Source organism: Notamacropus eugenii, chromosome 1 (genome assembly GCF_028372415.1).
Source record: "Notamacropus eugenii isolate mMacEug1 chromosome 1, mMacEug1.pri_v2, whole genome shotgun sequence".
Lineage (NCBI taxonomy): Eukaryota > Metazoa > Chordata > Mammalia > Diprotodontia > Macropodidae > Notamacropus > Notamacropus eugenii.
In genome coordinates, this window is record NC_092872.1 from 67,270,845 (window position 1) to 67,298,182 (window position 27,338).

At 38.6% G+C, this 27,338-nt stretch overlaps 1 protein-coding gene across 3 annotated transcripts in view; it reads right to left on the minus strand.

Moving 5' to 3' along the window:
• Positions 1-27,338, minus strand: part of LOC140501383 (guanine nucleotide-binding protein subunit alpha-14) — a 271,639-nt gene that overhangs the window by 17,901 nt on the left and 226,400 nt on the right. For all 3 annotated transcript variants that reach the window (XM_072604949.1, XM_072604957.1, XM_072604965.1), the window contains exon 4: positions 11,162-11,316. In XM_072604949.1, the coding sequence (XP_072461050.1) occupies positions 11,162-11,316 (155 nt within the window). The remainder of the gene's footprint in view (positions 1-11,161; positions 11,317-27,338) is intronic.

The window sequence follows — 27,338 nt, forward strand, 5'->3', positions numbered from 1 at the left end:
TTTTTAAAGATTAGTATTTTATAGTATAGTTTGAAATCTGGTACTAGTAAGGATATCTTCATTCACTTTTCCTCCCAATGATTTCCTTGATATTTTGACTTCTTGTTTTCCCAGATGAACTTGGTTATTATTTTTTCTAGATCTATAAAATAATTTTTTGGCAGTTTGATTGGTATGGCACTGAATAAGTAAATTAATTTAGGTAGGACTGTCATTATTATATTAGCTTGGCCTACTCATGAGCAAGTAATATTTCTCTAATCATTCTTTATTTGTACAAAGTGTTTTGTAATTGTGGTCATATAATTCCTGTGTATAAGATCTTGGCAGGTAGACTCCCAGGCATTTTATATTATCTGTAGTTATTATAAATAGAATTTTTCTTTCTATATATTTCTGCTGGGTTTTGTGGGTAATACATAGAAAAGTAGAAAATTTATGTGATTTTGTCTTATGTCCTGCAACTTTAGGCTTGAAGTGAAGAAAACATTTCCTAGCAATTAGAACTATCCAAGAGTAGAGGAGATGACCCACGATAGATTTCCCCTCCCAAGAGATCTTCAAGTGAAATCTGGATGGTCACAGTTTATGGGTGTTTTAGAGGAGATGTTGAAGTGCTAATTAAAGTCCCTTCCCAATCTGAACATCTACTATTCTGTAAATTCAGTTGGTTGGAGATGCCAGATTAAGTAACCTCCCTTTTCTAAGGGAAGACTAGATCAGTAGTTCCAAAAGTATTCCCGGGAGTCCTAGGGGGTCCCTGAAACTATTTTAGGCAAATCACAAGAGCAAAAATATTTTCATGAGAATACTAAAATGTTCTAATTTATAATACAGTAAATAACAGCCAAAACTCACATAAATAAAAGCTCTTGGGGGGGGGGGTGTCTCAGTGTATAAATGGGTCTGGGGACTAAAAAGTATAAAAATTGCTAGATTAAATGATACTTAATCTTTGGTGACTCTAATAATGATGCTTCCCTGACAAAGCTGCTTGTGAAGGCTATAGCTGATCCGAACTTCCCTCTTAACGAACTTCTCTCGTCTGAGTCTGCAGTGATTTTCACAGACGTTCTGATCTGCATCTTTGGAAATGCCTCTACATTAAAAGACAAACTCTCTAAGTCCTACCGCTAGAAAAAGAAGTGAACAGTGAACTAGGCAATACTCAAATTTTGTGGGTAAATTTTGAGGGGAAATCTGTCGTGGACAATCTACTCTTGGATAGTTCCAATTGTTAGGAAATGTTTTCTTCACTGTAAGCCTAAAGTTGCAGGATATAAGATAAAGTCACATAAATTTTCCACTTTTCTATATATTACCCACAAATACTCAATTCAAACTGCAGTTTTAATAGGCTAGACATCTTTAAAGATATTTCCTCTGATTTTCTTAGGCAATCAAATATGAACCCTCCATCCTCTCTGACAAGGCTTTATGCCTGCAGCCCTCTGTTCTACTCCAGAAGTCTATCTTTTTCATTTCTCATTCCTGCCTTAATACGCTCCTCTCCCTTATTTGTTTTTTCCCCTGGTTTCTCTTCTGATTATGCTACCATGATTGGAGGATGGCTTAATAGCAAAACAAAAACCAGCCTGTGAAGACTAGCCAAGGAGAGCTCATTAAAAAGGAAAAGAACAGTGCTCCAATTTACTTCCTCTTTCATTGCCTTGTCTAGGCAAAAAGTGAAGGTCCTCACAACCAGATTCAGTTCATTGATGAAAGGGACAGGGATTTTTGACCGGGTCAAAGGGAGGGAGCATAGTAGGGAAAAATGGCTAGCTGTGCTTGAGTTAATCATCCTTGAATAAATATCTCTCCTGTCAGCATATGACTGCTATATATTTCATTCTCAACATTCAGAACAAAAGTTCTGAATAAAATATTTCCCTCTCTAGGTCAAACCTGGCACTTTTCAGGGAGTTTGCTAACTACTTCTTATCAAGACTATCATGTCAAAGGAAGATCTTAACAATGAGTTATTGAATACAATGAAGTCACTTTCTAATGCTAGAGGTCACTGTACTCACACCTTACAGGTTAACCACAGTACCAATTGAGGAGCCTGACTAGGAGATCAGTCTTATAACATATGTTTTAGCTATTTGAAAAGGCATTCTGCTTCCTTTTAGATGGAATAAGAAAGAAGGATTAAAATGATTGCAGGAGGGATTTTGTTTAAAACTTCCTGGCCATAAAACTTAAGAAATTAGTTACTCATTGTGTTAAAGAGTTTCTTTGGAGAAAGTGTTATTAATGTGGGGTCTAAAAATTTTTCAATAGTTTGATAACTGTAATTCAATTTAATTTGTTTCCTTGGTAATTTTATGTATTTTATTTTATGCATATAAAAACATTATTCGTTAAAGAGGTCCAAGGGTTTCACCAGACTGCCAAAGAAGTCCATGGCACACAAAAAAAGGTAAGAATTTTCATCTTAAGCAATTAAAAGAACAAGATAAGACGATCTAACTTTCTGGTTTGGTTTAAGTCTCTAGTCCTATCCAATAGTAGGAGATTTTCTAAGTGACTAGTTAAATTCCCTTCCGGCCTTAGGAACACATGATTTGGACCTGCAACCTGAGCAGTTCAGAGCAATTGTCAGATGCCTAATAGGCTTTCAAGAAATATATTCTACTTAAAATTTCTCTACATTTTTGAAAATAGCATCAAGCTCTTCCCGAAAAAGGAGGAAACTGACTTCTTTGAGGAAGTAGATGCTTTGAGGAAGAAGGAGCTGGACTCCAAGAAATATTGATGTCATCCAGTAGTTGAGAGATCATCCAGGAAAGCTCAAAAGAAATGGGGGTGGGGTGGGGTGAGTACTTCTTCTGGTGGGACGTATTCCAGTGGCCATTTGTTGACTCAAACCAACAACAGAGAGATCTGCTGTGTTCCTGTGGCTGAATGGAGTACAAATCAGAGTGATATTGTCATTGGATTATATTATACACTTCCCGGGCAGGAAAAAAATTAAATGAGGACTATGAGAAATTGGTTCAAAGCTTGGCATAGAAGTAGGATGTTTTAGTGATAGGGGACTTTAATTATCTAGACTTCTTCCAGAGCTCTCTCACTTTGACATAAGCAGGAAAGCTAATATTTTCTTGGCTCGCCATAATTATAATTACATTCTTCAAAACATGGAGTAAACAACAAAGGGAACTGCTATTCTAAACCTGATTCCTACTTAGAAAGGAAAAACTGGTTTCTGGGGGAAATAATGGCAACTTTGGGGAAATCAACCACTCCCTCTTATAATCTGTCATAGAGAAGAGGTAAAATATGGTTTGTACCCTAGATTTTATGAGACTGGATTTCAAAGACTTCAGAAAAAAAAGTATGGAGGACCACAAGGACTAAAATTGTACAGAGGCAGTCACTTTATGACAGGTGGGAAGATTCCAGAAACCAAATTATGAAGATATAGAAAGAAATAACTGATGGGGAAGAAAGGAATCAGTTGTTTAAGAAGTTGGATGGGGATGGGTAAAGGAAAATTACAATTTTTGGAGGGGCAAGTAAATATAAGTGCACTACTAGTGGCAGAGCTGTGAACTACTCCATTCAGTCTGGTCAGCTATTTAGAGCTACGCCTCCACAGTCACAAAACTGTGCATAGTCACTGACCTGGATGTACCTCTGGTAAGCCTCTACCCTAAAGAGAGAAAACAAAAAAAGATGAAAAGCACCCATATGCGCAAAAATATTTGTAGCAGCTCTTTTTGTAGTTGTAAAAATACTGGAAACTAAGAGAATATCTATTGAGAAATAGCTAAAAATACGGTATATTAACAAATACAGTATAATAATATATTAGGCAGCTAAATGGCACAGTGAATAGTGTGCTAGGTCTGGAGTCAAGAAGAGTAACTTTAGGCATTTCTTAACTGTGTAACTCTAGGGAAGTCACTTAAACTACATCTGTCTCAGTTTTCACAACAGTGGGGATAACATTGCTGTGGGGATCAAATAAGATATTTATAAAGTGCTTGGTACGGTACCTGACACATAATAAGTGATTAATAAATGCTTGTTCCATCCCCTCCCCCTGTTATGGAAAAATGAGTAGATGAATAGTTTTAGAGAAAACTGAGATTTCCATGAAATAATGATAAAGGAAATGATCATGTAAGAAAAAAGTCCAGAGCACTAGTCCTCAAAATGGGTCAAGGTTGGGGAGAACAACAGAAAAGAGTTTTAAAATTATATTAGGGTGTAGAGGCAGAAAGGAGGATCTTAAAAAGTTGTTAACCAAGAAGAAACAGATGATAACAGATAATAGAATGTGTAACCACTGAAATCTTATTTTACTTCTATTTTCTTTTCTTTTTGTTTTTTTTTAAATAATTATTTTATTTGTTTTCAGTGTTCTATAATCACTTCTACATGTTAGATTTTTTCCCCTCTCTCCCCCTCCTTCCCCCCACACTCCCTCCCTGAGACATCTTGCAATCTTATATAGGTTCTACACATACATTCCTACTAAATACAATTTCACCATAGTCATGTTGAATGGAAAAATTAAAATGAATGGGAGAAACCGTAAAAAAACCATAACACAAAAGAAAATAGTCTGCTTCATTCTGTGATTTGATTCCATAGTTCTTTCTCTGCATGTGGAAGGCAATTTGCCACAAAAGTCCATTGGGAATTTTTTAGGTCCTTGCATTGCTATGAAGGACTAAGTCTACCAAAAAAATTCCTTGCTTGTTGCGGTGTACAAAGTTCTCCTGGTTCTGCTCCTTGCACTCAGCATCAGTTCATATAAGTCTTTCCAGGCCTCTCTGAAGTCTTCTTGTTCATCATTTCTTATAGCACAATAGTATTCCATTACATTCATATACCACAACTTGTTCAGCCATTCTCCAATTGATGGGCATTCCTTTGATTTCCAGTTCTTGGCCACCACAAAGAGAGCTGCTAGAAATATTTTTGTACATGTGGGACCCTTTCCCATTTTTATGATCTCTTGGGGATACAGTCCTAAAAGTGATATTGCTGGATCAAAGGGTATGCACATTTTTGTGGCCCTGTGGGCATAGTTCCAAATTGTTCTCCAGAATGGTTAGATCAGCTCACAGTTCCACCAATGATGAATTAGTGTTCCAACTCTACCACATCTTCTCCAACATTTCTCATCTTCTTGCTTTGTCATTTTAACCAACTTGATAGGTGTGATGTGGAACCTCAGAGTTGTTTTGATTTACATCTCTCTAATCAATAGTGATTTAGAGCATTTTTTCATATGACTATAGATAGCTTTAATTTCTTCCTCTGAAAACTGCCTGTTCTATTCTTTGACCATTTATCAATTGGGGGATGACTTGTATTCTTGTACATTTGACTTAGTTCTCTATATATTTAGAAATGAGGCCTTTATCATAGACGCTAGCTGCAAAAATTCTTTCCCAGTTTTCTGCTTCCCTCTTAATCTTGGTTGCATTGGGTTTGTTTGTGCAAAAACTTTCCAATTTAATGTAATCAAAATTATGCATTTTGCATTTCATAATGTTCTCCATCTCTTGCTTAGTCAAAAATTTCTCCATTCTCCATAAATCTGACAAATATACTATCCCTTGCTCCACTAATTTGTTTATAGTATCAATCTTTACACCTATATCATGTACCCATTTGGACTTCACTGTCATGTATGGTGTCAGGCAATGGTCTATGCCCAGCTTCCACCACACTGTTATCCCATTTTCACAGCAATTTCTGTCGAACACTGAGTTCTTATCCCAGAAGCCGGGGTCCTTGGGTTTATCAAACAGTAGATCGTTACATTCATTGACTACTGTGTCTTGAGCACCTAACTTATTCCCCTGATCTATCCCTATGTTTCTTAGCCAGTACCAAGTGGTTTTGATAATTACTGCTTTATAATACAGTTTGAGATCTGTAGGACTAGGCCACCTTCCCTAGCCTTTCTTTTTAGTTCCCTTGATATTCTGGACTTTTTGTTCTTCCAGATGAATTTTGATATTATTTTTTCTAGCTCTAGAAAATAATTTTCTGATAGCTTGATTGGTATGGCACTGAATAAGTAAATTAATTTAGGTTGAATTGTCATTTTTATTATATTAGCTTGGCCTACCCATGAGCAGCTGATGTTTTCCCACTTACTTAGATCTGACTTTATTTGTGTGAAAAGTGTTTTGTAATTGTATTCATATAGTCCCTGGGTTTGTTTTGGCAGGTAGACTCCCAGATATTTTATAGTGTCTACCCTAGCTTTAAATGGGATTTCTCTTTCTGTCTCTTGCTGTTGGGCTTTGTTAGTAATATACAGAAATGCAGATGATTTATGTGGATTTATTTTGTAACCTGAAACTTTGCCAAAGTTGTTTATTATTTCAAGTAGTTTTTTACTTGATTCTCTGGGATTCTGTAAGTATATCATCATATCATTTGCAAAGAGTGATAACTTAGTTTCTTCTTTGCCTGTTCTAATTCCATCAATTTCTTTTTTTCTCTTATTGCCACAAGCTAACATTTCTAGTACCATATTGAATAACAGTGGTGACAATGGACATCCTTGTTTCACCCCTGATCTTACTGGAAATGCATCTAGCTTACCCCATTGCATATAAATGTTTGCTGATGGTGTTAGGTAGGTACTGCTTATTATTTTGTGGAAAGTTCCATTTATTCCTATTCTCTCCAGTGTTTTCAACAGCAATGGGTGTTGTATTTGGTCAAAAGCTTTTTCTGCTTCTACTGAGATAATCATGTAGTTTCTGCTAGTTTTGTTGTTGATATGATCAATAATGCTAATAGTTTTCCTAATATTGAACCAGCCCTGCATTCCTAATATAAATCCTACCTGGTTATAATGTATTATTCTCGTGATAAGTGGTCGTGTTCTTTCTGCTAACATCTTGTTTTAAATTTTTGCATCTATATTCATTAGAGAGATTGGTCTATAATTTTCTTTCTCTGTTTTGGTTCTTCTTGGTTTAAGTGTCAGAACCATATTTGTATCATAAAAAGAATTTGGAAGGACTCCTTCTTCCCCAATTTTCCCAAATAGTCTATACAGTATTAGAATTAACTGTTCTTTAAATGTTTGATAAAATTCACTTGGTAAATCCATCTGGCCCTGGAGATTTTTTACTAGGGAGTTCAATGATGACTTGTTCAATTTCTTTTTTTGAGATGGGGTTATTGAAGTATTCAACTTCCTGTTCTGTTAATCTGGGAAATTTATATTTTTTAAAATAATCATCCACATCTCATTTAGATTGTCAAATTTATGGGCATACAGTTGGCAAAGTAATTTCTAATTATTGTTTTAATTTCCTCCTCATTGGAGGTTAGTTCACCCTTTTCATTTTTGATATTGGTAATATGGTTTTCTTTCTTCTTTTTAATAAAATTGACCAAAGGTTTATCAATTTTATTTGTTTTTTCAGAAAACCAATTCTTAGTTTTATTTTTCTTAATTTCAATTTTATTTATCTCTCCTTTGGTTTTCAGGATTTCTAATTTGGTATTTACTTGGGGATTTTTCTAGCTTTTTCAGCTGCATGCCCAATCCATTGATCTCCTCTTTCTCTATTTTATTCATGTAGGCATTCAAAGACATAAAAGGTCCCCTGAGAACTGCTTTTGCAGTATCCCATAAGATTTGGTAGGTTATCTCATTATTGTCACTCTCTTGAATGAAGTTGTTGATTGTTTCTATGATTTGTTTTTTAACCCACGCATTCCTTAGGATTATTTAGTTTCCAATTAATTTTTGGTCTATCTTTCCATGGCCTTTGATTACATATAATTTTTATTACATTATGATCTGAGAAAGATCCATTCACTATCTCTGTCTTTCTGCACTGGATTGTGAGGTTTTTATACCCTAGTACATGGTCAGTTTTTGTATATGTGCCATATATCGCTTAGAAAAAGGTAATATTCCTTTCTATCCCCATTCAATTTTCTTCAGAGATCTATCATATCCAGAGTTTTATTCACCCCCTTAACTTCTTTCTTGTTTATTTTGAGGTTAGATTTATCAAGTTCAGAGAGAAGGAGGTTGCGGTCCCCCACTAGTATAGTTTTGTTCTCTGTCTCTTCCTGTAACTCCCTTAACTTCTCTAAGAATTTAGATGCTATGCCACTTGGAGCATAGATGTTTAGTAATGATATTGCTTTGTTGTTTATATTGCCTTTTAGCAGGATATAGTTTTCTTCCTTATCTCTCTTGATTATATCTATTTCTGGTTTTGCTTTGTCTGAGATTAGGATTTCTACTCCCGCTTGTTTTTACATCAGATGAAGTACAATATGTTCTGCTCCAACCTTTTACCTTCACCCTGTGTGTGTCCCACCATTTCAAATGTGTTTCTTGTAAACCACATATTGTTGGTTTATGGTGTTTAATCCATTCTGTTATCCATCTCCATTTTATGGGAGAGTTCATCCCATTCACTTTCACAGTTATGATTACTGTCGGTGTCTTTCCCTCCATCCCCTTTCCCCCCCATTTCTGCTTTTAATTCTCTCTTCTCCATTCCCCTCCACAATAGAGTTTTAGAAAATATGTCATGCTCATCAAATTTGCTGATAAAATAAGGATGAGAGGTAGCATGGTATAATGGGGAAAAGCCCTGGCACTGGAGTCAGATGTCCAGAGTTCAAGCTTTCTGTTTTATGATGCTTACTGTGTGATTTTGGACAAATCACTTAATTTCCCTGGACCTCAGGTCTCTTATCTTTAAAATGTGGGAGTTGGATGAGATAAATGACTTCTGAGGGCTTTTCTCAGCTCCTATGATAACTAGTATATCGAAAGATAGAGTCACAGTCCAAAGAGGACTTGAAAGGCTGATAAAATGAAATGTAATAATCTTACACTTAAGTGAAAACAAACAAAAAAAACCCCTCAAGACATAGAGGAGGCATTGCTAGACAGCAGGTTATCTGAAAACAACTGAGGGGCTTTAAGAATCTCACAGTTCATTATGTTTACAATGTGATATCACAGCCAAGAAATCTAATGCAATCTTGGGTTTCATTAAAAAGAACTCATCATCCAGTACTAGGGAGGTGAGAGCTCCACAACAAGGTTCTTGTTGGACCACACTCTGAGGACTGGATTCCATTTTAGCTGCCACAGTTTAGAAAGACAATTTCTAAGTTGGTAAGCATCCAGAAGAGGGTGATCAGGAAGCTGAGGGCCTTTCAAGGCTCAGATGAAGGAAGGAGATCAAGAGAGTCATGTTACATTTGCTTTTTCTTGACTCCAGAAGAAAGAATGATAAGCACTAGGTAGGGGTTGCAGAGGTACAGAATTGCCTTCATGTAAAAAAAGAATTTCTCTTAACAGTGATAGAATGAGCTACTCCAAAAAACAATGAGGGGTGGGGAGGTCCTCCTCACTGAAGGCCTTCAAGAAAAGACTGGATGATCACTTGTCAGATAAGTTTGTAGAGATAATTTTAGTTGAAGTATAGGTTGGACAGGATGATATCAGAGACCCCTTCCAATTCAGTCTCATCTAGCAGTTTGTTTCTTTCCCACTAGAGGGCACCCCCTGACCAGCAAAGATAAATTCAATGCTCCTCAAACCTGGAAAAGAAATCTTTCTCTTGCTGGGTTGTAGGACTCTCTCTTCTTTGGTACATGGGAACAAAAGAAAGGGCAAAAAGCAATTTACCACAGTGTGGGAGACAGGGAAGTGGAGCTGTGAGCGCAGGGAGGTAGACAGCTGCTGCTGCTCATAACCTTAACCAGGTATTAGCTCCTCGCCTAATTTGAAGCTGTAAGCAATTTAAAATAGCCAAAAGAGTGGAGGCCTCTGGCCTTGAGTTCCTTCAGTGACCCTGATAATGTGACTGTTGAGTTGAGTGGGATGACAGAAGGGAAAGCAAGGTAGCAGGCTTTGTCTCCTTATGGCAGAATGGTGTAGCCCTGGGTGGCCTCCCTGCACTGTGTGTGCCCCTGGACAAAGTCTCACATGTTTGTCTGTACATTATGCTGCTTGGAGTGCTAGGTGAAAATATTACACGGTCACTAGTAGCTTCATACTTTACAAAACCTTCTGAGTGCTTCCTATTTTCTTCCTATTTGCATAGAACCCCAGAAGTTAGTGATCATAGGACCTAAAGAGAGGCAGCAATTTGAATATAAAGGAATTCTGAGTATTAGCAGAGTATAAGTAGAATGGAAAAAAGTGATGGTGCGAAGTGTTACCGACCACCCAGAGGAACAAGGAGGGTGCTTCTTCAACTGATAATGATGATAAAACAACAATGACCAAGTTCCTCTTTGAGACAGATTGTCTACTGATCATAATTCAAGTAAAATACTTTAAGCTAATGATCTGCTAATAGCTACAAGAAATCTCAGGACTGAAAGAAATGAAAGTTTTGACTGTTGGTAGGGCAGGTACAACTTACGGCACACAACACTGCTCAGGGTGGCTCTGGGTGGAGGCCTGAGGCTGCCAAAGGGCAGCAGGAGGAGCCGGGTATCTGCGGGGCTGCCTCCTGAAGTAATCATTGCCTGTCACTGAGATGTCCAAACTGAGATGAAATGACCCTTTGTCCCAGGCTGTTGTAGGCAGTGAGGAGTCAGACTTTTTCTATTATTCTATAGGAAAGTGATTGTTTATGCGTCATTCTCCAAGAGGACTAAATCATCAGGAAGGTGATGCCATGACTTGCAAGTGAATTGGATTTAAGTGAGGCAGGGGGTGCAAAGTCACCAACCTCACTCTCTCCTCCTGATCCATCTGGATCCATTGGCAAGATATACAGATCAGGTCATCTGGAGATGGCTCCAAGGGGGAGACCTTGTAACTCTTTCTGTTTTGACCAGAAAAACTGAGGGTGGTTCCCCTCCCTGGTTGATTTTTTGTTTTTTTAACTAGGTAAATGAGGCCATTTCTTCTCCACTTCTTACATAGCCTTAATCATTACATGGGCGTTGCCTCAGTCAAACTGAGACCTGGGAAAGCCCTATAGGGAGGAACAACTCTAGGACAGAAAAGGCTCAGAAGGGAAAGTGGAAGGTTCATGAAAACCATCTTCCCTCACTTATGGTCAGCAATCTTACTCTAACATCCTGGTTGCAACAGCCCCCACATGCTGGTCCTCAATCCCTACTTCGGGCTCCTGGGGACAACTCTAGTCAACCACACACAAAAGCTGATCGTTCTTACTATTTAGCAGAGTCCGAGAGTTGATATTCCCTTCTTCGGTCATAACACTCCTGGATTCCAGGGTCTTCCCATAGTTCTTTGATGGCTTCCACTTGTTTCCTGGGCAACATGGACACTTTGTCTACTTCCACTTCTCTTATCATCTGAGCATTTTCCTAATCAAAAGAGGGATAAAAAAACCATCAAAGGGGAGAAATCCAACTCAGAGATGTTCTGGTACAACCTAAGGAAGTAGAGCCATCTTTTGGCAGAAGTTATAGAGCAGTGTTGTACAGGGGAAAGACTGCTTGGTTTAGAGTCAAAGAACCTGTGTCCAAATTCCATTCTCCACCTCCATGGTTCACTAACTGATACCCTGATACAGGTAACACCACCCTTCTAGACCTCAGTTTCCTTATCTGTAAAATGAAGAGATAGACTAAGTGATCTCAAAGTTCCCTTGTAACTTCAAACTTTGAAGTCTATTAGAGCTCCATTAGGTGGTGGTAAGCAGTTCTGAAATAGGGGAAACATTCTCTGCCTCAAAGTTGTGGATAATTAAGACATAAGACAAGACAAGCTAGCTTAGTGTCAAGCAGAGAGGAGGGAGCTACACTCAACTAACCAATGAGATAGTCACACGTTGACCCTACCAATCATCCTCAGCTCCTGGGAATGCTAAAGCCAGTAGAAACAACACCTTCTTCTATGAAAATATAACATGCCCACACATACCAGGGAGGAGGGGAGAACAAGAAAGGATGGCACCCTGGCACCACCACCCTTCTCCCTTCTAGCAATCACCTTCTTACCATCTAGAGTAATACAAATCTATATGTCATATCTTATGATAAAGTTAGGCATGTGTATACACGTTATGCTCAATTGATAATTTCATCAACTCCTATGAGTTTAATTACCATCTAGATCTAGGCAGCTGGTTCCTACATCTCTATATCCAAGTTCAGTCTTTCATCTGAGCTCCAGTTCCTTATCACCAACTACCAACTGGACATTACAAACTGGATGACTCACACACAGGGCAGAAATTCTCAAACTCAACACATCCAAAACAGAACTTGTGTTTCCCCCCCAAACCTCCCCCTCTCTGAAACTCCCCTTCCTGTCATGAGTATCACCATCCTTCCAGGTTCACAGTCTTTATCATTATACTTGACCCCTCACTCTATCTTCTTTCTTTAAATGCAGGGGTAACCATGTCACATCCCTAGTTAATAAGCTTCTCTGTCTTTTATTAAATAAAATATAAACTCTTTTACTTTACTTTTAGATACCCCTCACAATCTGACCCCAACCTTTTTTTTTTCAACTTGATTATGCATTATTCCCCTTTTTCTATGGTCCAAATAAATTGTCTAAGTGGCCTAGTGGATAGAATCCCAAGTCTGGAGTCAGGAATACCTGAGTTCAAATCTGGATTCAGATACTAGTTGTGTGACTCTGGACAAGGTATTTAACTTTGGTTTGCCTTAGTTTCCTTAACGTAAAATGAGACTAATGACAGCACCTACCTCTGTTGTGAGGATGAAATGAGATAATGATTGTGAAGCTTTTAGCATAATGTCTGGCACATAAGTGTTACATTATTATAATTATATATAATATTATATATATGTATATATACATATATATAATATAAGACCCTGGCTCTCAATCGCCTATCTCTATGACTCAATTCACTTCCTCTTCATCCTGTCTTATTTCCTTCAAGGTTCAGCTCAAGCACTATTTTCTAGGTGAGCTCTTTCCTGGTTTCCCATTCCCTCCTCCCCCTGCTCCAGCTTCTAGTCCTCTTTTTCTCTTTAAATCACCTTTTTGGGTTCTTTCACATATATATCTTACTTCTATGTAAACTGATTCATCTGATAAAATATAAGCCCTCTGAAGTCAGGGGCTATTTGACTTTTATCCCCAGAGCCCAATTGAGCGATTGTAACAGAGTAGACCTTTCTATAGGAGATTCATCAGTACATGTGTACTGCATATGTGTGTTCATCCTTCATTGCTGAAGAAGACCATGCCATCGGAGGAATAATGACTTGACTTGCACTTGACTTTGTTTTGAGTGAGGGAGGGTTGTGAAGGTCACCAGCCTCAGTTCTCCTCCAGAGCCATCTGAATCCAGTGACCAGATATTCATCAGGATGACTAGCAATGACCCAGGATGAGGCAATTGGTGTTAGGTAACTTGCCCAAGGTCACGCAGCTAGTGAGTGTCAAGTGTCTGAGGTGAGATTTGAACTCAGGTCCTCCTGATTCCTGCACTGGTGCTCTATCCATTGCACCACCTAGCTGCCCCACATGCATATGTACCTGTGTGATAACTAAACAATAAAGAAGACTCCTGTCTGGCTCTTTCAGGAAAACAACATAGCTCTAGAATCCTTATGAAGAGTAAATGGGAGAAGGAAGAAAACAAAATATAGCTGGGACAAACTAATAAGACTGACATTTATACATGAGCTTAAGGCTTATAAAGCACCTTACATTCATTATCTCATTTGATTCTCACAGTCACAACTTGAGGTACAAATAGTATTATTCCCCTGTTTTATGAGAAGTTAAGTGACCTGTTCAACGTCTATGCTACAGTCAATCTGAGCTGTGTCCTACACAGTACTCCCATCACTTTATATGGTCTATTTCCCAGCCTTGGAAGGATCTCCTTCCTTGCCAATTTTTCCAGTTCCCTTCAAGGTTCATTTGAACTAATTGTTTTTTCAAGAAGCCTTTCTTAGCCTTTCTCAGTTATCAGTTCCCCTAAACTCCCACCATTTTCTATTTTGTACATATCCTATATTTAGTTATCCCTAGTAGGCATGCACACTCCTTGAGAGCAGGAGCTGTCTCACTAATATCCTGCCCTATTCCTGACCCATACTATTCACTTAACAAATGTTTGTCTATCGATTGGTTGGGGATAAGCAATTGATAAAGGGCCCAGCTGGGACCTGAACCCAGTCTCTTGATTCTCAGCTTGCTGGCGTTAATGCTTTTTACACAGAAGGTTCGGCGGGACTTCGACCAGATACACCTCTCTGACTTCGCTAGGAATACAAGTGGAGACCAGAAGAGAGATCCCAAGGTAAACCAAGTCAAGGGAACGCTATCCATAATATGAATGGAAACAGGCTGGAATTCTGAGGAGAGTACATTCCTATCTTGGAGAGAGGCAGGAAGGTTCTAAGCCAGAAATAGGCTTTCCAGACAAAGTGATCTCTCCGAATTGGGGCAAAGATGGTTTTTCTACAATCTAGCTGCATTTATGGAATTTATTCTTTTTCCACCTGTAATACAGTAGCTTTAGTTACACTATGGAAGACTGGCCTAAGAAGAAGGTGCAGCTATTGGAAACATGCTAGGAGGAAAGCTATAGGGCAGCGAGGTGGTATGGTGGATAGACTGAGCACTGGCCTTGGATTCAGGAGGACCTGAGTTCAAATCTGGCTTCAGACACTTACTACCTGTGTGATCCTAGGCAAGTCACTTCACCCTGTTTGCCTCAGTTTCCTCATCTGTAAAATGAGCTGGAGAAGGAAATGACAAACCACTCCAGTGTCTTTGCCAAGAAAATCCCAAATAGGGTCACAAAGAGTGGAACACAGCTGAAACGACTGAACTACAACAAATGTGAACACAAGGGGTAAATGTTTTGATGGACATACTCATTTCACTACTAAAGGCTTTCTTTCTGCTTTAAGAGCTAGGTCATCAATATAAATTTAATCAACTGTAAAATGAGTACCTACCTCACAGGACTGTTGTGAAGATCAAATGAGACGATATGTGTAAAGCATTTAGCGTAGATGCATAACATGTGCTACATAAATGCTAGATATGATTATAACAAATGCTTAACATTTCACATTCCAAGCTTGATTTAGAGGACATCTCAAAGATACAAGGAATACCTTCAACATAATATTTTAGGACTAAAATGGACTTTAAAGAATCTCAGTTCAAGTAATTTTTTAAATTTAATTTTTAATTAAATTAAATTAATTTCTTTTTGTAAAAATGGAGGTTTTAAAAAGTCTGCTATTTTGTGACTCTCCATTCTCAAGTCTCTTTCTCACAACTCAAAAGATTTCAATACCAGCCTAATTTCTTTCATTCATTCATTCATTCAGCCAACATGTCTAAGTCCTTCACTCTTGGCAAGGCTCTTATACGCCTTGGATACAAAGAGGAATAAGATGCGGATTCTGCCACCAAAGAATTTACATTCTAGTATGGAATGGAAGAAATGATCACATACAGAAAACCCAACAAGGACTTAGCAGAGGTACATATAAGCAAAACCAATGAGCCATCATAGTGGGAAGAAATCTCTTACCAGTTTGGGGATGGGAGGTGGTGGGAAACATGGAAATCAGGAAGAATTTCTTGGAGAAGGTGGTCTGAGCTAGGCTTGAAGAATAAGCAGGATTTTAGGTAGTACAGATGAGAGAGGGAAGATGGGGGAGAGTCTTCTGGACACCTGAGACATCACAGAAAAGCCCAAGAGATGGTAAGTGGTGAGACAGAGAAGGATGGTGGGCTTTAACACAGGCAACATGAAGGAGAGTGTTGTGGAGCAGGGCTGGTAAATGAAGCTGTTTAAAGACAGTAATTCTGTTGGTTGTCTCTCAGTTTTTCTAACTTTCCTCCTACATGAGGGTGGGGGTGGAAAGAAAAGCTGAAATTGCCTAATGCTTTTTTCTAAACAAAAAGAAAAAAATCACAGGTAAGTAAACAGGGAGAGAGCACAAAGGGTTCGGATTCTCGACCAGCCTTTCAAATGCTGAGCTAATATTTAGTTCCTCCTTCATTTTTCAAAAGTCACTATTTTCTTTGTCCTGGTTTATTTGGCCAAGGTTTGAAAGCCAGATGTTTTGAAGCTGTATGACCACTTGGAAACATCCACGCCTATGCCGGATGAGGCCGCTTAGATGGAAGCGTGGCTAACGTTTTCTGCTATGTGAAAGAGAGACAGACACAGACACACAGAGACAGACAGGCAGACAGAGAGACATAAGGAGAGAATGTTTCTGTGCTTGGCTGCTTGGCTAACATTTCTTTTCAGGTGCTATTTGACTACTTAGCATTACTTGGCCTTCCTCACTGGGCCTGCAAGGCAAGCTGCCTGAACAAACCGCAATCCACTAGGTGGAGCCAGGCATCAGGTTAATACCTCAGACCATTGGTTTTCCAAATTAATTGGACCATAGAATATGGTGAGTCTTAAACAATTTTTGTGCTGAAGTTTTGTTTTGTACTTATTTTCATGTTTAATATTGTAAAGGGAAAATATCACTAGCAAAGGTATGTTGCCATGGGACCCCCACCCTCATTTCCCTTGACACAAGTCAGGGGAAATAGGAACTTCCCTCTAGCAAGGGTTAAACAGTATCCAAAGAGGAAAGTTCTTTCACACCTAACATAGGAGTTTTTATACAGAATTGGAGAGTAAGGAAGATTTTAGTCTGTGGTGAGGAAACTGTGGCCTCACATGTGGCCCTCTAGTTCCTCAAATGCAGCCCTTTGACTGAATCCAAACTTCACAGATCAAATCCCCTTAATATATGGATTTGTTCTATAAAACTTGGACTCAGTCAAAAGGCTGTACCCAGAGACCTGGAAGATCACATGTGGCCTTGAGGCCACAGGTTCCCCACTCCTAGAACATTCATTTTTCAGTTGTGTCTGACTCTTTGTGATCCCATTTGGGGTTTTCTTGGCAACGATACTGGAGTGATTTGCCCTTTCCTTCTCCAGCTCATTTTACAGATGAGGAAACTGAGACAAAATAGGGTTAAGTGACTTACTCAGGGTCACACAATTAGTAAAGGTCTGAGGCTGGACTGGAATTCACAAAGATGAGTCTTTCTGATTCCAGGCCCAAAGCTCTAACCACTGCACTACCTAGCTGCCAAAACTTTTATTTTAAGGTAATTACAATTCACATAACTTGTGAGAATCATTTATTATTAAACCCTTGGAGCATCAATGGTTTCATCTTCTAGTAGATCAAATCCAGATATATGGTAGTAGTCAAGATACATGAAGAAACAAAGACTGAAGAGTTAAAATTGGAATCAGTACTGTCCAATTTCCAAGGGGGTTGAAATATTCATCCCTCAAAGTAAGGGTTGGAACACTCACACCTTCTCACACTAGCAATATCTTTCTCTCCCCTCCCCCAATTTTTGTTATTTTCTGAGATTAGAAAAAGCCAGAGAAACCCTTTCTTTTTGTTTATGTTTCTATACTCAGCACTTAGCACAATGCTTGGAATTTAGGGATAATCCCCAATAATATCTGACTGCAGGTGAACTGATAACTACTGACATTGTCCTTTAAACTCTGACTTAGAATATCTTAGAAAGCAAAATCATGGTTAACTAGAAATAACCATGAGCTTGAACTTCAGAAGCCCTGGGACCAACTTTCAACTTGATCACTCATTTGCTAGCCATGTTAGGTTGTTTGACTCAACCTTCCCCTCTGTAAAAGGGAGGATTGGAGAAGGTGATCTCTAAGCCTCACATTCTCTAAATTGATAAAATCTCTTCACAGTTTGACCTGGAAAATGTAAATGAGGATGACATTTGAAGAAAAATGAAAAATACTGCCAAGTCTCCTTGGATTTCTTTATTATTGCATTATAAAACATCATAGTGCTTTTTACTTCAAGTGACTGCAATTAATTTCAAGTATCAAACATGAGACAATAATAGGGAGTTCAGAATTAATGCAAAAATGTTTTTCAGTCTTTGAGTAGAAACTTTACACACCAACTGATTTTATGCTGGCTGTTAACTCGATCGCTGGGCATGAACTGGCTGCACTTATTTTTATATAGTCCACATAATTTTGATGAGATTTGTTAGATATATGCTGATTTTATTTGGCAGTATATTTTATCTCAGAAATTTGGGGCTTCTGAAAGACTGCCTATACCACAGTATTTCTGTGTCCACAGTATTGTCTCTCCTACCTACTTAAAAGTCTCTTCCCAATCTGGGGCAATAGGGAGAGGCTTCCAGCAGAAGGTGAGACTTGAGCTGAACTTTGAAACCAAGGGGCATGGATCGGGGTGGGGGGGGGGCAGAGCATTTGAGGCAAAGGGAACAAGCAGTACAAAGGCAAGAAGAAAGATTGGAATGTCACTGGTGAAGTCTAGCTGGAGGGCCAGTTTAACTGGATTGTGGAGCGTAGATGGTGCCAAACAGAAGAGGTGATATTTGATCCTGGAGGTAAAAGGGAATCACTGAAACTCATTTTGGCGGTGGTGAGGGAGATCAGACCTATGCCTTAGAAAAATCACTTTACCTGCTGAGTGGAAAATGGATAAGAATGGGAGAAATGTGAGGCAGGGTGACATATTTGAACTATCTTGCAGGTTTGTTGTGAAGAAAATAGCAAACCATGATGTGCCACTGTGACTGTCACACTCAGTTGATAATTTTTTATGAAACTGAAATACAGTTAGTGAACTATAAAGTAAAGGACCTTTATAAGGAACTTCTACAGTAGATATTTGAACAAAAAGGCCTCTTCTCACTCCCTCCCCAACAATTGCTACAGAATCAAACATCTCAAAATCACATAATAAAGAAAACACCATTAGCCATCGAAAACAACATAATTTAGTCCAGCAAATACATATTGTTGTCTCCTACGTGCAAGGTTCTGTGCTAAGGATAGCATGAAAGAAAGGCATCAATGCGGCCCCAAATCTAAAGCATGTGGATATGTGTTCACAAATAAAAGCATGTCACTTCTCCAAACATATAATCAATATGATTGGAAACTTATGTTCCTTTTTAAAAACTTAAAACTTTGTTTAAAAAAGAAAATAAATTCCATTTCAGCTGATTTTCCTAACTCTGCACCCTTTTAAAAAAAATCTATTGGATCTTGGTAAGCCCACTGGCCTAACGTGAGATTCTGTCCAATCCTCTGGTAGCAAATTATGAATGTTTAGTTAACAGTGGAAGAAAGTCTACAAGTTATTAAAATTGCTTTACCCTTCCCAAAGTAATAGGACTCTTGTTTCTTTTCCCATAATTACTTCCTTAAGTGAGACATTTTATTAGGTGCTAGTTTCACAAGGGTTTAAAGTCAGTCTCTTTGTTTCATAAACACTTGAGCGTCAAGCAGCTTAAATAAAGTAAAGGGACTTTACAGGGAAACACACATGAAACCAAAAATCAAAGAGGTGTGGCCTCCTCCTGTAAAGAATCAGGCCCTAATTCTTAGGAGAAGCTAGGAAAGGGAGAGATGAACCTGGGTCCTCTTCAGCTTTTAAAAGAAAGTGCAGCACCCAAAAAGGTTTTCTTTCTTTTCCCCCTTGCAAAACAGGTTTCTGTGTTAGAGCAAATGCAAATTGGAGGAAACGCTGGGGTCCAAGGGTCAGTCTAGTAAGGCAAGCCTCCTATAGTTGTGTAAAGCTGAGCTAAAGGACAGACAGTAAGAAATAAAGCTCTTGTAATGGTCATTTGAGCCAGATGCTTATCTCCATTTTTTTTCTTTTCTTTAAACAATCCAGGTCTCAGACTTTTTGAGTTGGAAACTCCCTATCCTGCTGTTGTGAAATTCAGACTTCCTTTAGACTTAAGCACTGGGAAATGGTAGAGAACCAGTTAGTATAATGTGATAAGAGGAGCCAGATATAGAATTACCTTTCCATCCTCCCTTCCTATTTTTATCCTGGTTCCGCCAGGCACAAGGAAAGAACAGAGCTCTAAGTTTCCAAAATTTGGCTTTCTTGATGATTTAATGTATGATCAGAGCAAAGCCATTGGCCTTCTGTACCCCCAATTTCCACACCCTCCTTAGTTTCTAGTTACAAAAGAACATAACATGGCAGGAAGATACACTCAGGTTACATCAAAAATTGACTGCAAAAGCACAGGAAGAGATACAGGAGTGTGTCAAAGACCAATTTCACCTAGTTCACATTTTTGTGGAAAGCTGGCTGGTCCTGAACCATCCCCCATGTGGGGGAAACTTTCTTCTTTCTTCCTTCTATAAGGAGAGTACATTACATAGAAAATGCCTTCACAGCCCTCCTCCTTGGCCCCTTCCAGCTTATTTTTTAGCTAGTACTCAAACTTTTATGAATAGCCTGGAAATTTAAGTGCCACAGCATATAGGAAAATAGTTTCTACATGAAAATTCATTCTGAAAAAAAATCTTTATAAATGAGGCCTGCTGTTGGAGTCCCAGGTTAATTCCTATACAAAGCTGATTTGCAGTTTTTCCCTTGTCCCCCTTTCTGTGCCCTTGCAGAACTTCCTTCTCATTTGGCATAGAGTGTGTGTACGTCCTTCGTTGCCGAAGAAGACCATGCCATCAGAGAAATGATGACATGACTTGCACTTGACTTTGTTTTGAGTGAGGGAGGGCTGTGCAGCTCACCAGCCTCACTTCTCCTCCAGAGCCATCTGAATCCAGTGACCAGATATTCATCAGGATGACTGGAGGTGACCTAGGATGAGGCAAAGTGACTTGCCCAAGGTCACACTGTTAGTGAGTGTCAAGTGTCTGAGGTGAGATTTGAACTCAGGTCCTCCTACCTCCTGCCCTGGTGTTTTATCCACTGCACCACCTAGCTCCCTCTGGTGTCAGAAATACCTTAGTTCAGATCCTGCCCCAGACACTAGCTTAACTATGTGACCTTAAGCAAATCACATAACCTCCCTCTTCTGTAAAATGGAAACAACTGCACTTAACTTCACAGGAATGTTGTGATGGTCAGATGAAGTAATCTGTGTAAATTACTTCACAAACTTAAAGGTTATTAGAGTATTAGCTATAATTATTGTGATGTTAACATATCAAAATGTTAATGATAACAGCGTTACTCTTACTTCTCCAAAGGTGTCTGAAATCTAAAAGTGGATGTGTCTAGAGGTTAACGATAAAACAGAAGAAGAGGAATTTTTGTAGATTCTCCACTATCTGTGATAGGATAGCCAGCACGAACCTTCCAAATATCATCAAAACAGACAACTGCACGCTCTGCCTATAGGTGAGGCTGACCCTGTAGATGTTCCTCCAAATAACCGGACTCTTAGCACAGCAGAAATCCATTCCTTATTCTCTCTAGTTCTCATTTCGCTTTGTAGCCTGTAGAAGGGAACAAGGACCGAGCAGAAATGATCCTTTCTAGGTCTTCTCTCTTCCACCCTCCTTGTGGAAGAAGTCACAGAGAATAAAGCAAGGAGGGGGCCCATTATCATGGCAGGAGCAGCGATGCCAGCCTCTGGCTTCAGCTCTCAATCAGCCTCATCACAAGACAAGTCGAGTACTCACAAGGGATTGCTTGTGGAAAGTGGGGCATGAGGACACAGATACCCTCAGGATCTGAAGGCAGTTACCCACATCTAAAGCACCCTGCATCTTCTGGATGTCAGGAGCTGGAGTGGAAAAAAGCCCCAGACCATGAGTTAGGGCAGTGGGATTTCTAGCCCCATCTTTGTTTAACCACTTCACCTAACTCTCGCTTTTCTCATTCCTCAAAATGAGAAGGGTTCAGTGTTTGGACTAAAGTATTGCTAAGATTTATTCCCACTCTGACATTCTATGCCTAATCATGGATGGATACAAGGCTTCCAATACACATGTCTTCACATACAACTTTCACAGGGTTGACTCTAAGAATCTGTACAACTTCAAATTTAATACTGCTCCTGGTTCAGAAGGAGAAAGGAGAAAAAGGAAAATGCACACACAATCCCCAAAGTCCCTCCATCTGCACCACATGGAAAGGCATAAAAAAATAAACATTGCATTTTTAAGGCAGGAAATATGAACAGTGGCCAGTTCAAAATTTAATTTAAAGAGCCAATATCTGTCAGCTAATATCAGAGGACAATGAACAGGCAACCGCTGTAGAGCACAAGGGATCATGTTCCACAGACAACGCCTCCATTAGTTCAGCAGGAAGAGGACCTTCATTGTACTCCCTCCATCTGCCTTCCCCCAAAGCTATGTTCTTGTGTGTCATGGTCAAAAAAGAAGCCACGACTGCTATCTATTCAGGACTCAGTTGAACAAATAAAGTTTAGGTCTGGTGGCAACTAGGTAGAGTTTGAAAAATCTACCCCTACAAAAGTCTAGCCTGGTTTTTGAAATTAGAGTCCAAAGCACATAATTCATATCTGATGACTTGTAGTAAGAGAGTCTTGAATTTTGTGCAAAGGTCAACAAGGAAAAGTGAGAATAAGGTTATATTATATATATGGTCTGCATGTATATACGTATATATGTAACATATATATAGTCTTTATATAAAATTATATATAGTCTCCAATATATTTTATATATACACATATGTGTATATGTGTATGTATATATGTACACATAGATATAAATGTGTGTACATGTATATATTCCAGGCAAAGCAAAAATGCACTAGCTCTGTAGTCAGAGGAACCAAATTTAAATCCCGAGTCTGCAATTTTATACTTGTGTAATTTGGTGGAAGTTGATTAACCTGCTGGGACCTCAGCATCCTCTTCTGTAAAATGAAGGAGTTGAACTAGATATCCTCCAAAGTCCATTTGAACTCTAAATCCTATGACCCTAATTTTATACCCATTTGACTAAAGTTCTGGTCTCCAAAGTGCAGAGTGAGAATCTCAGGGGATGGTCAAGACAATCTACATGGGAGCATCTTTTGGGGCTGGTCAAGAAGAATGGATGGCTACATCCATGCTTGCTGCAAAAGTTGTCTTAAGCATGATCTCAACATGAACCCCCACATCAGGGCTGCACAGTGCTGACAGTGAAGTTGCCATAGAGGAAGTCTGTATTAAGGGGTAAGGGTTAGAATGAGGATGGATAGATGTAGTTCTAACTCCTCAAAGCAGCCCAAGCCTGATCTATTTCCCTAGAGGAGTCAGTCAAACAGCTAGCATATATTAAGCTCCTGCTTTGTGCCAGGCACTGTGTTAAGTACTAGGTACACAAAGAAAGGTACAAGTTAGTCCCTGCTCTCAAGGAGCTCACAGTCTAATGGCAGAGACAACATGCAAACAACTATGCCCAAACAAGATATATACAGAACAAACTGGAGATAATCTGTCAGAAGATAGTCAGGTGTTAACAAGGGAGATCTGAAGTGGCATGTCCTGACTCCCCACTTCCCAGAAGAGTGAGGCAGCATGGCATAGTGCCCACTGTACTAGCATTCATGAACATTCTGGTTCAAATACTGCCTCAGATACTTAATTTCTTTATGACCACAGAAAAGATACTTAGACTCTGTCTTGGTTTCCTTATCTATAAAGTAAGAAGACTGGACTCTGCTTCTTCTAGAATTCCTTCCACCTCTAACGCTATCCTATGGCTTGCCTTGGTTCTCAGCATCTCCATAAGTACAAGCATGGAGAAAGGCCATGGAGAAAGAAGCAGCCAACTAGCCAACTACCAGAAGCATAGGAAGGGTTACTTGCTTTTTAGCATCAGTTGTTATCATCTGTTGGGATTCTACTCATCTCCATCCATCCTCTTCCTCATGTTGCTTCCTCCTTCCATGAACTATGTCACCCATGCTAGCTGGGACGATCCCATCTAGTGGCTGTAGTAGTAGAGGTGGTAGTGGGAAGATAGTGCTTGGGAAGGAGGCCAGCTCAGTTCCACAGCTTTCAGACTGGAAACTGTACAACTGAATGCAAATACTTATTGGAGTGGACTGGTCAAGCCCCATCCTCCTACAGCAGTGAGATTCAGAAAGGAAGAAGTCTAGGTAGGAACAAATGATAGATAACAGATGCCTTAGGGATTAACCAATGACGCAAAGTAAGAAAAGGATTTTTTAAAAGCATGAGTGTGTGTGTGCCTGTGCGTGCACATTAGGGTGTGTATACAGACATTATAAGAAAAACAACAGTAAGAACTGATGAAGATTGGCAGGATGAATTTGTCACAGAGGGGGATCAATCCTTCTCCAGGGTTGTATACAATAAATCAGCTCGGATTTCTCAGTGATGAACTTAGAATAAGACCTTTAATTCATTGTCTCACAAATTGTTAAACTTTTATTGTCAAAACTAACAAAGTATATTTAATTATATTTCTCTCATAAAAATACATTGAGGAAAAAGCTTTATGGGCTACTAATAAAGATTTAAATACTTTAAAATGCCACTCTTTATTTTTAATTTTTTACAATTTATATATAAATATATAAGTATATTACATAAATATATAATCATATTTTAAAGTTGTACATTTTGTACGTTTTATAACGTAGATCTGAGATGTAAAATGTAGCCCACCTGCAACACACCCAAGTGCAGCCTAAGCCAAATTAAAATATAATTGAGAAATAGCTACCAAAATAAATAAAAATATAATAAACCACATATAACATTAATATATTATTAATTTAATGTTATGTTATTAATTTAATGTAATATTAATATAACATTGATAATAGTTAGTATGCTCCTGCAAGGGATCCTTATGTATGATGTTTCTATTTGAGTTTGACACCAATGACATAACTAACATATTAGTATAGTAATGTATTATCTAGTTTATAAATAAATGTGCAAAAACAGCTACAGAGGATGTGTGCTCAAAATGTTTTAAAAATTTGTTTTTACCCAACAAAAGTACACAATCAAAAATATATGGAAGCCACTGGGTTACTTAAAGATTCAAAAACTGTGACAAGAATGTATCTGCACTGGTCCAAATTATCTATTCTTTTTCATACCCCTGGATGTATAATTGTGCTGGGTTTGTTTATTATCTTCTCATTTTAAAATTAAAAAGTATTAGACAACTAATTTTTTAAAAAACAGAAAACATTTTAGACTCAGTAAAAGATATTTTTCTAACAAAGTAGTTAATATCTATTTAATCTCACTCAATATCACCACATTTCTAATCAATCAACAATTGTTGACTCAAGCTGACAGTGGATGGATAGTATGATAGAAGGGAGTATATGTCATTAATTAACAAATGTGTGTTTGTGTGCCAGGCATTGTGCTAGGTGCTAGAGATCCAAATGCAAAGAATGAAACAGTTCCTACTCACATGGAGTTTACATTCTAACAGGGGGATGACAAATTTGTACTCAAATATATACAGAATAAAGAGAACACAAATTCACAGCTAGATGGGAGTTTACAGTCTACTTGGACACTATAATTCCCAGGAATCAGTTCCCCTAGGGGTAGATGTACTGGTCAGAAAGCCTTTCTTTAGCACTTAATTATCACTGCATGTGGCTCTCTTAGGTGCTTTCTTAAGTACAGGATGGAAATCTGCTCTCAAACAGTTGACTTTTTGAGGCAGATGCAGGAAAGGACAAGTACATAGTGCATAGAAAACAAACACAAAGTCCATACGTGAATGGACAGAAAGGTATTGCCATTGGCAAAAGGCAAGTGCATTTAAAGAGTGGGTAAGGGGATAGGTATTAATTAGGAAACATAACAGGGAGAATTTCACTTGCAGAGTGTAGACGTGAGGCAGAACTACACGAAGTCATCAGCTTCACTTTCTCCTCCAGAGTCATCCAAGTTGGTGGCAAGAGAGAGGTCGAGATGGCTCAGACAATAGAGGGAACAGACAGAGAGCTTGAGTTAGGGATGCTAAAGATACAAATGCCCTCTCTCTAAGAAGTTGCAAGCAAGGGGATAGAGGCTGTAAACATCAAGCTTTGATATGACTTCGGAAGCAATAAGTACAAGGAAGTGTAAGGTTTTCAGCAAGAAAGGCATAAGATAGCAGTAATGAAAAGTTTCTCCTTAAAGTAGAATAAGGAAAATAAGAGACTGAACGGCAATAGAAATGTTGTTAGGATGGGACTGAAGCAGTATCTAGATAATGTGGTTCAACCATTTTTCAGTCATGTCCAACTCTTTGTGACCCTTTTGGGATTTTCTTGGCAAAGTCTGCTCTTTCCTTCTCCATGCATATCTCTAAATCTTACTCTAAATAATATGTCACTTTCTTATACAATACACAGAAGTGATACATTAATTTATAATTTAGGTTTACATTAACAAAATATATTTTGAAAACTAAGCGTGATTGACTTGATCATGTTCTAATCTATGCTTTCAGACATTCACACCTAGGGAAACCTTCAGTAGAAAGATCACACAGCCATAACCCAAACCATCATCATTTATCTAGGAGGAGCCCCCTGAGTCCATACAATGCTTCTCATACTAGTATAGAGTTCAAGATTCTCCCGTCAGGTTTGTCCTTGAGATTTTTTATTATTATGAGACAGGAGAGAAGTCATCTCTGTCTCAGGGACTCTCCTATCAACAAGAATGAGTTAGGAGGTAGACATCACTTCCAAATCCCCACATTGTTTTTGTTTTTTTAATGGCTTTGTTTCTATAGGATGCAGTTTTCTGACATATGAGGGGTTGGTCTAAATGACCTTTAAGGTCTCTTTTAGCTCTAAATCTATTATTCCAGGGTCCCTGCTAGTCTAAGGACTAGTTAAAATTAACTACAAAGCACTTTCATCCCTTTGAAAAAATACTCCCTAAATAAAACAAAAATTGGTATATGCTTGGAAGTATATAAAAATCATTAAATTATTTCCCTAAAGTCAGAAAGAAAAACTGGGATAAACTGAAAGAGAACCGCACTTGCCCTATTTTTCTCAGTTTCCTACAAAACCCAGTGATCTTGACTTCATCAATGCTTCTAAATGCTGCTCCCACAAAGCCTTTCAGCAGACTATATTGTGTAAGACAGAGGAAGACTTCATAATGGAGACAATTTCTCCCTGAAGCAAGTCTGTGAGCTTTTAATTATATTTGCACTGAATATTAATGCCGTCTTGTCCTGGCCTCCAACTTTTTACATATCTTCTGGAGTTTCTTCATTTGCAAAAGGGGAACTGCAGACTGTCTGCGATGATATCACAGGAAGCCCTGCATATTGTTGAGACTTTAACTCTGCTGGAGTTCTTTTGACACAAACCAAAGCGTACATCGTTTGGAATGCTTCATTTTTTCCACCCTTTTTCAGTAAGGAGGGAAAACTGCTGGAACACCACAACGAATATTTGGGTCACAGCTTGCTTTAATGATGCATTTCTGAAATGACTGTTTTGATCCTGTATGCTGTTTTGTTTGTTTTCTCTTATCCTCTGCCCCTAGTCGATCACTTGTCAAGTCCTGTTGAGTTTAACCTTTGTAACATT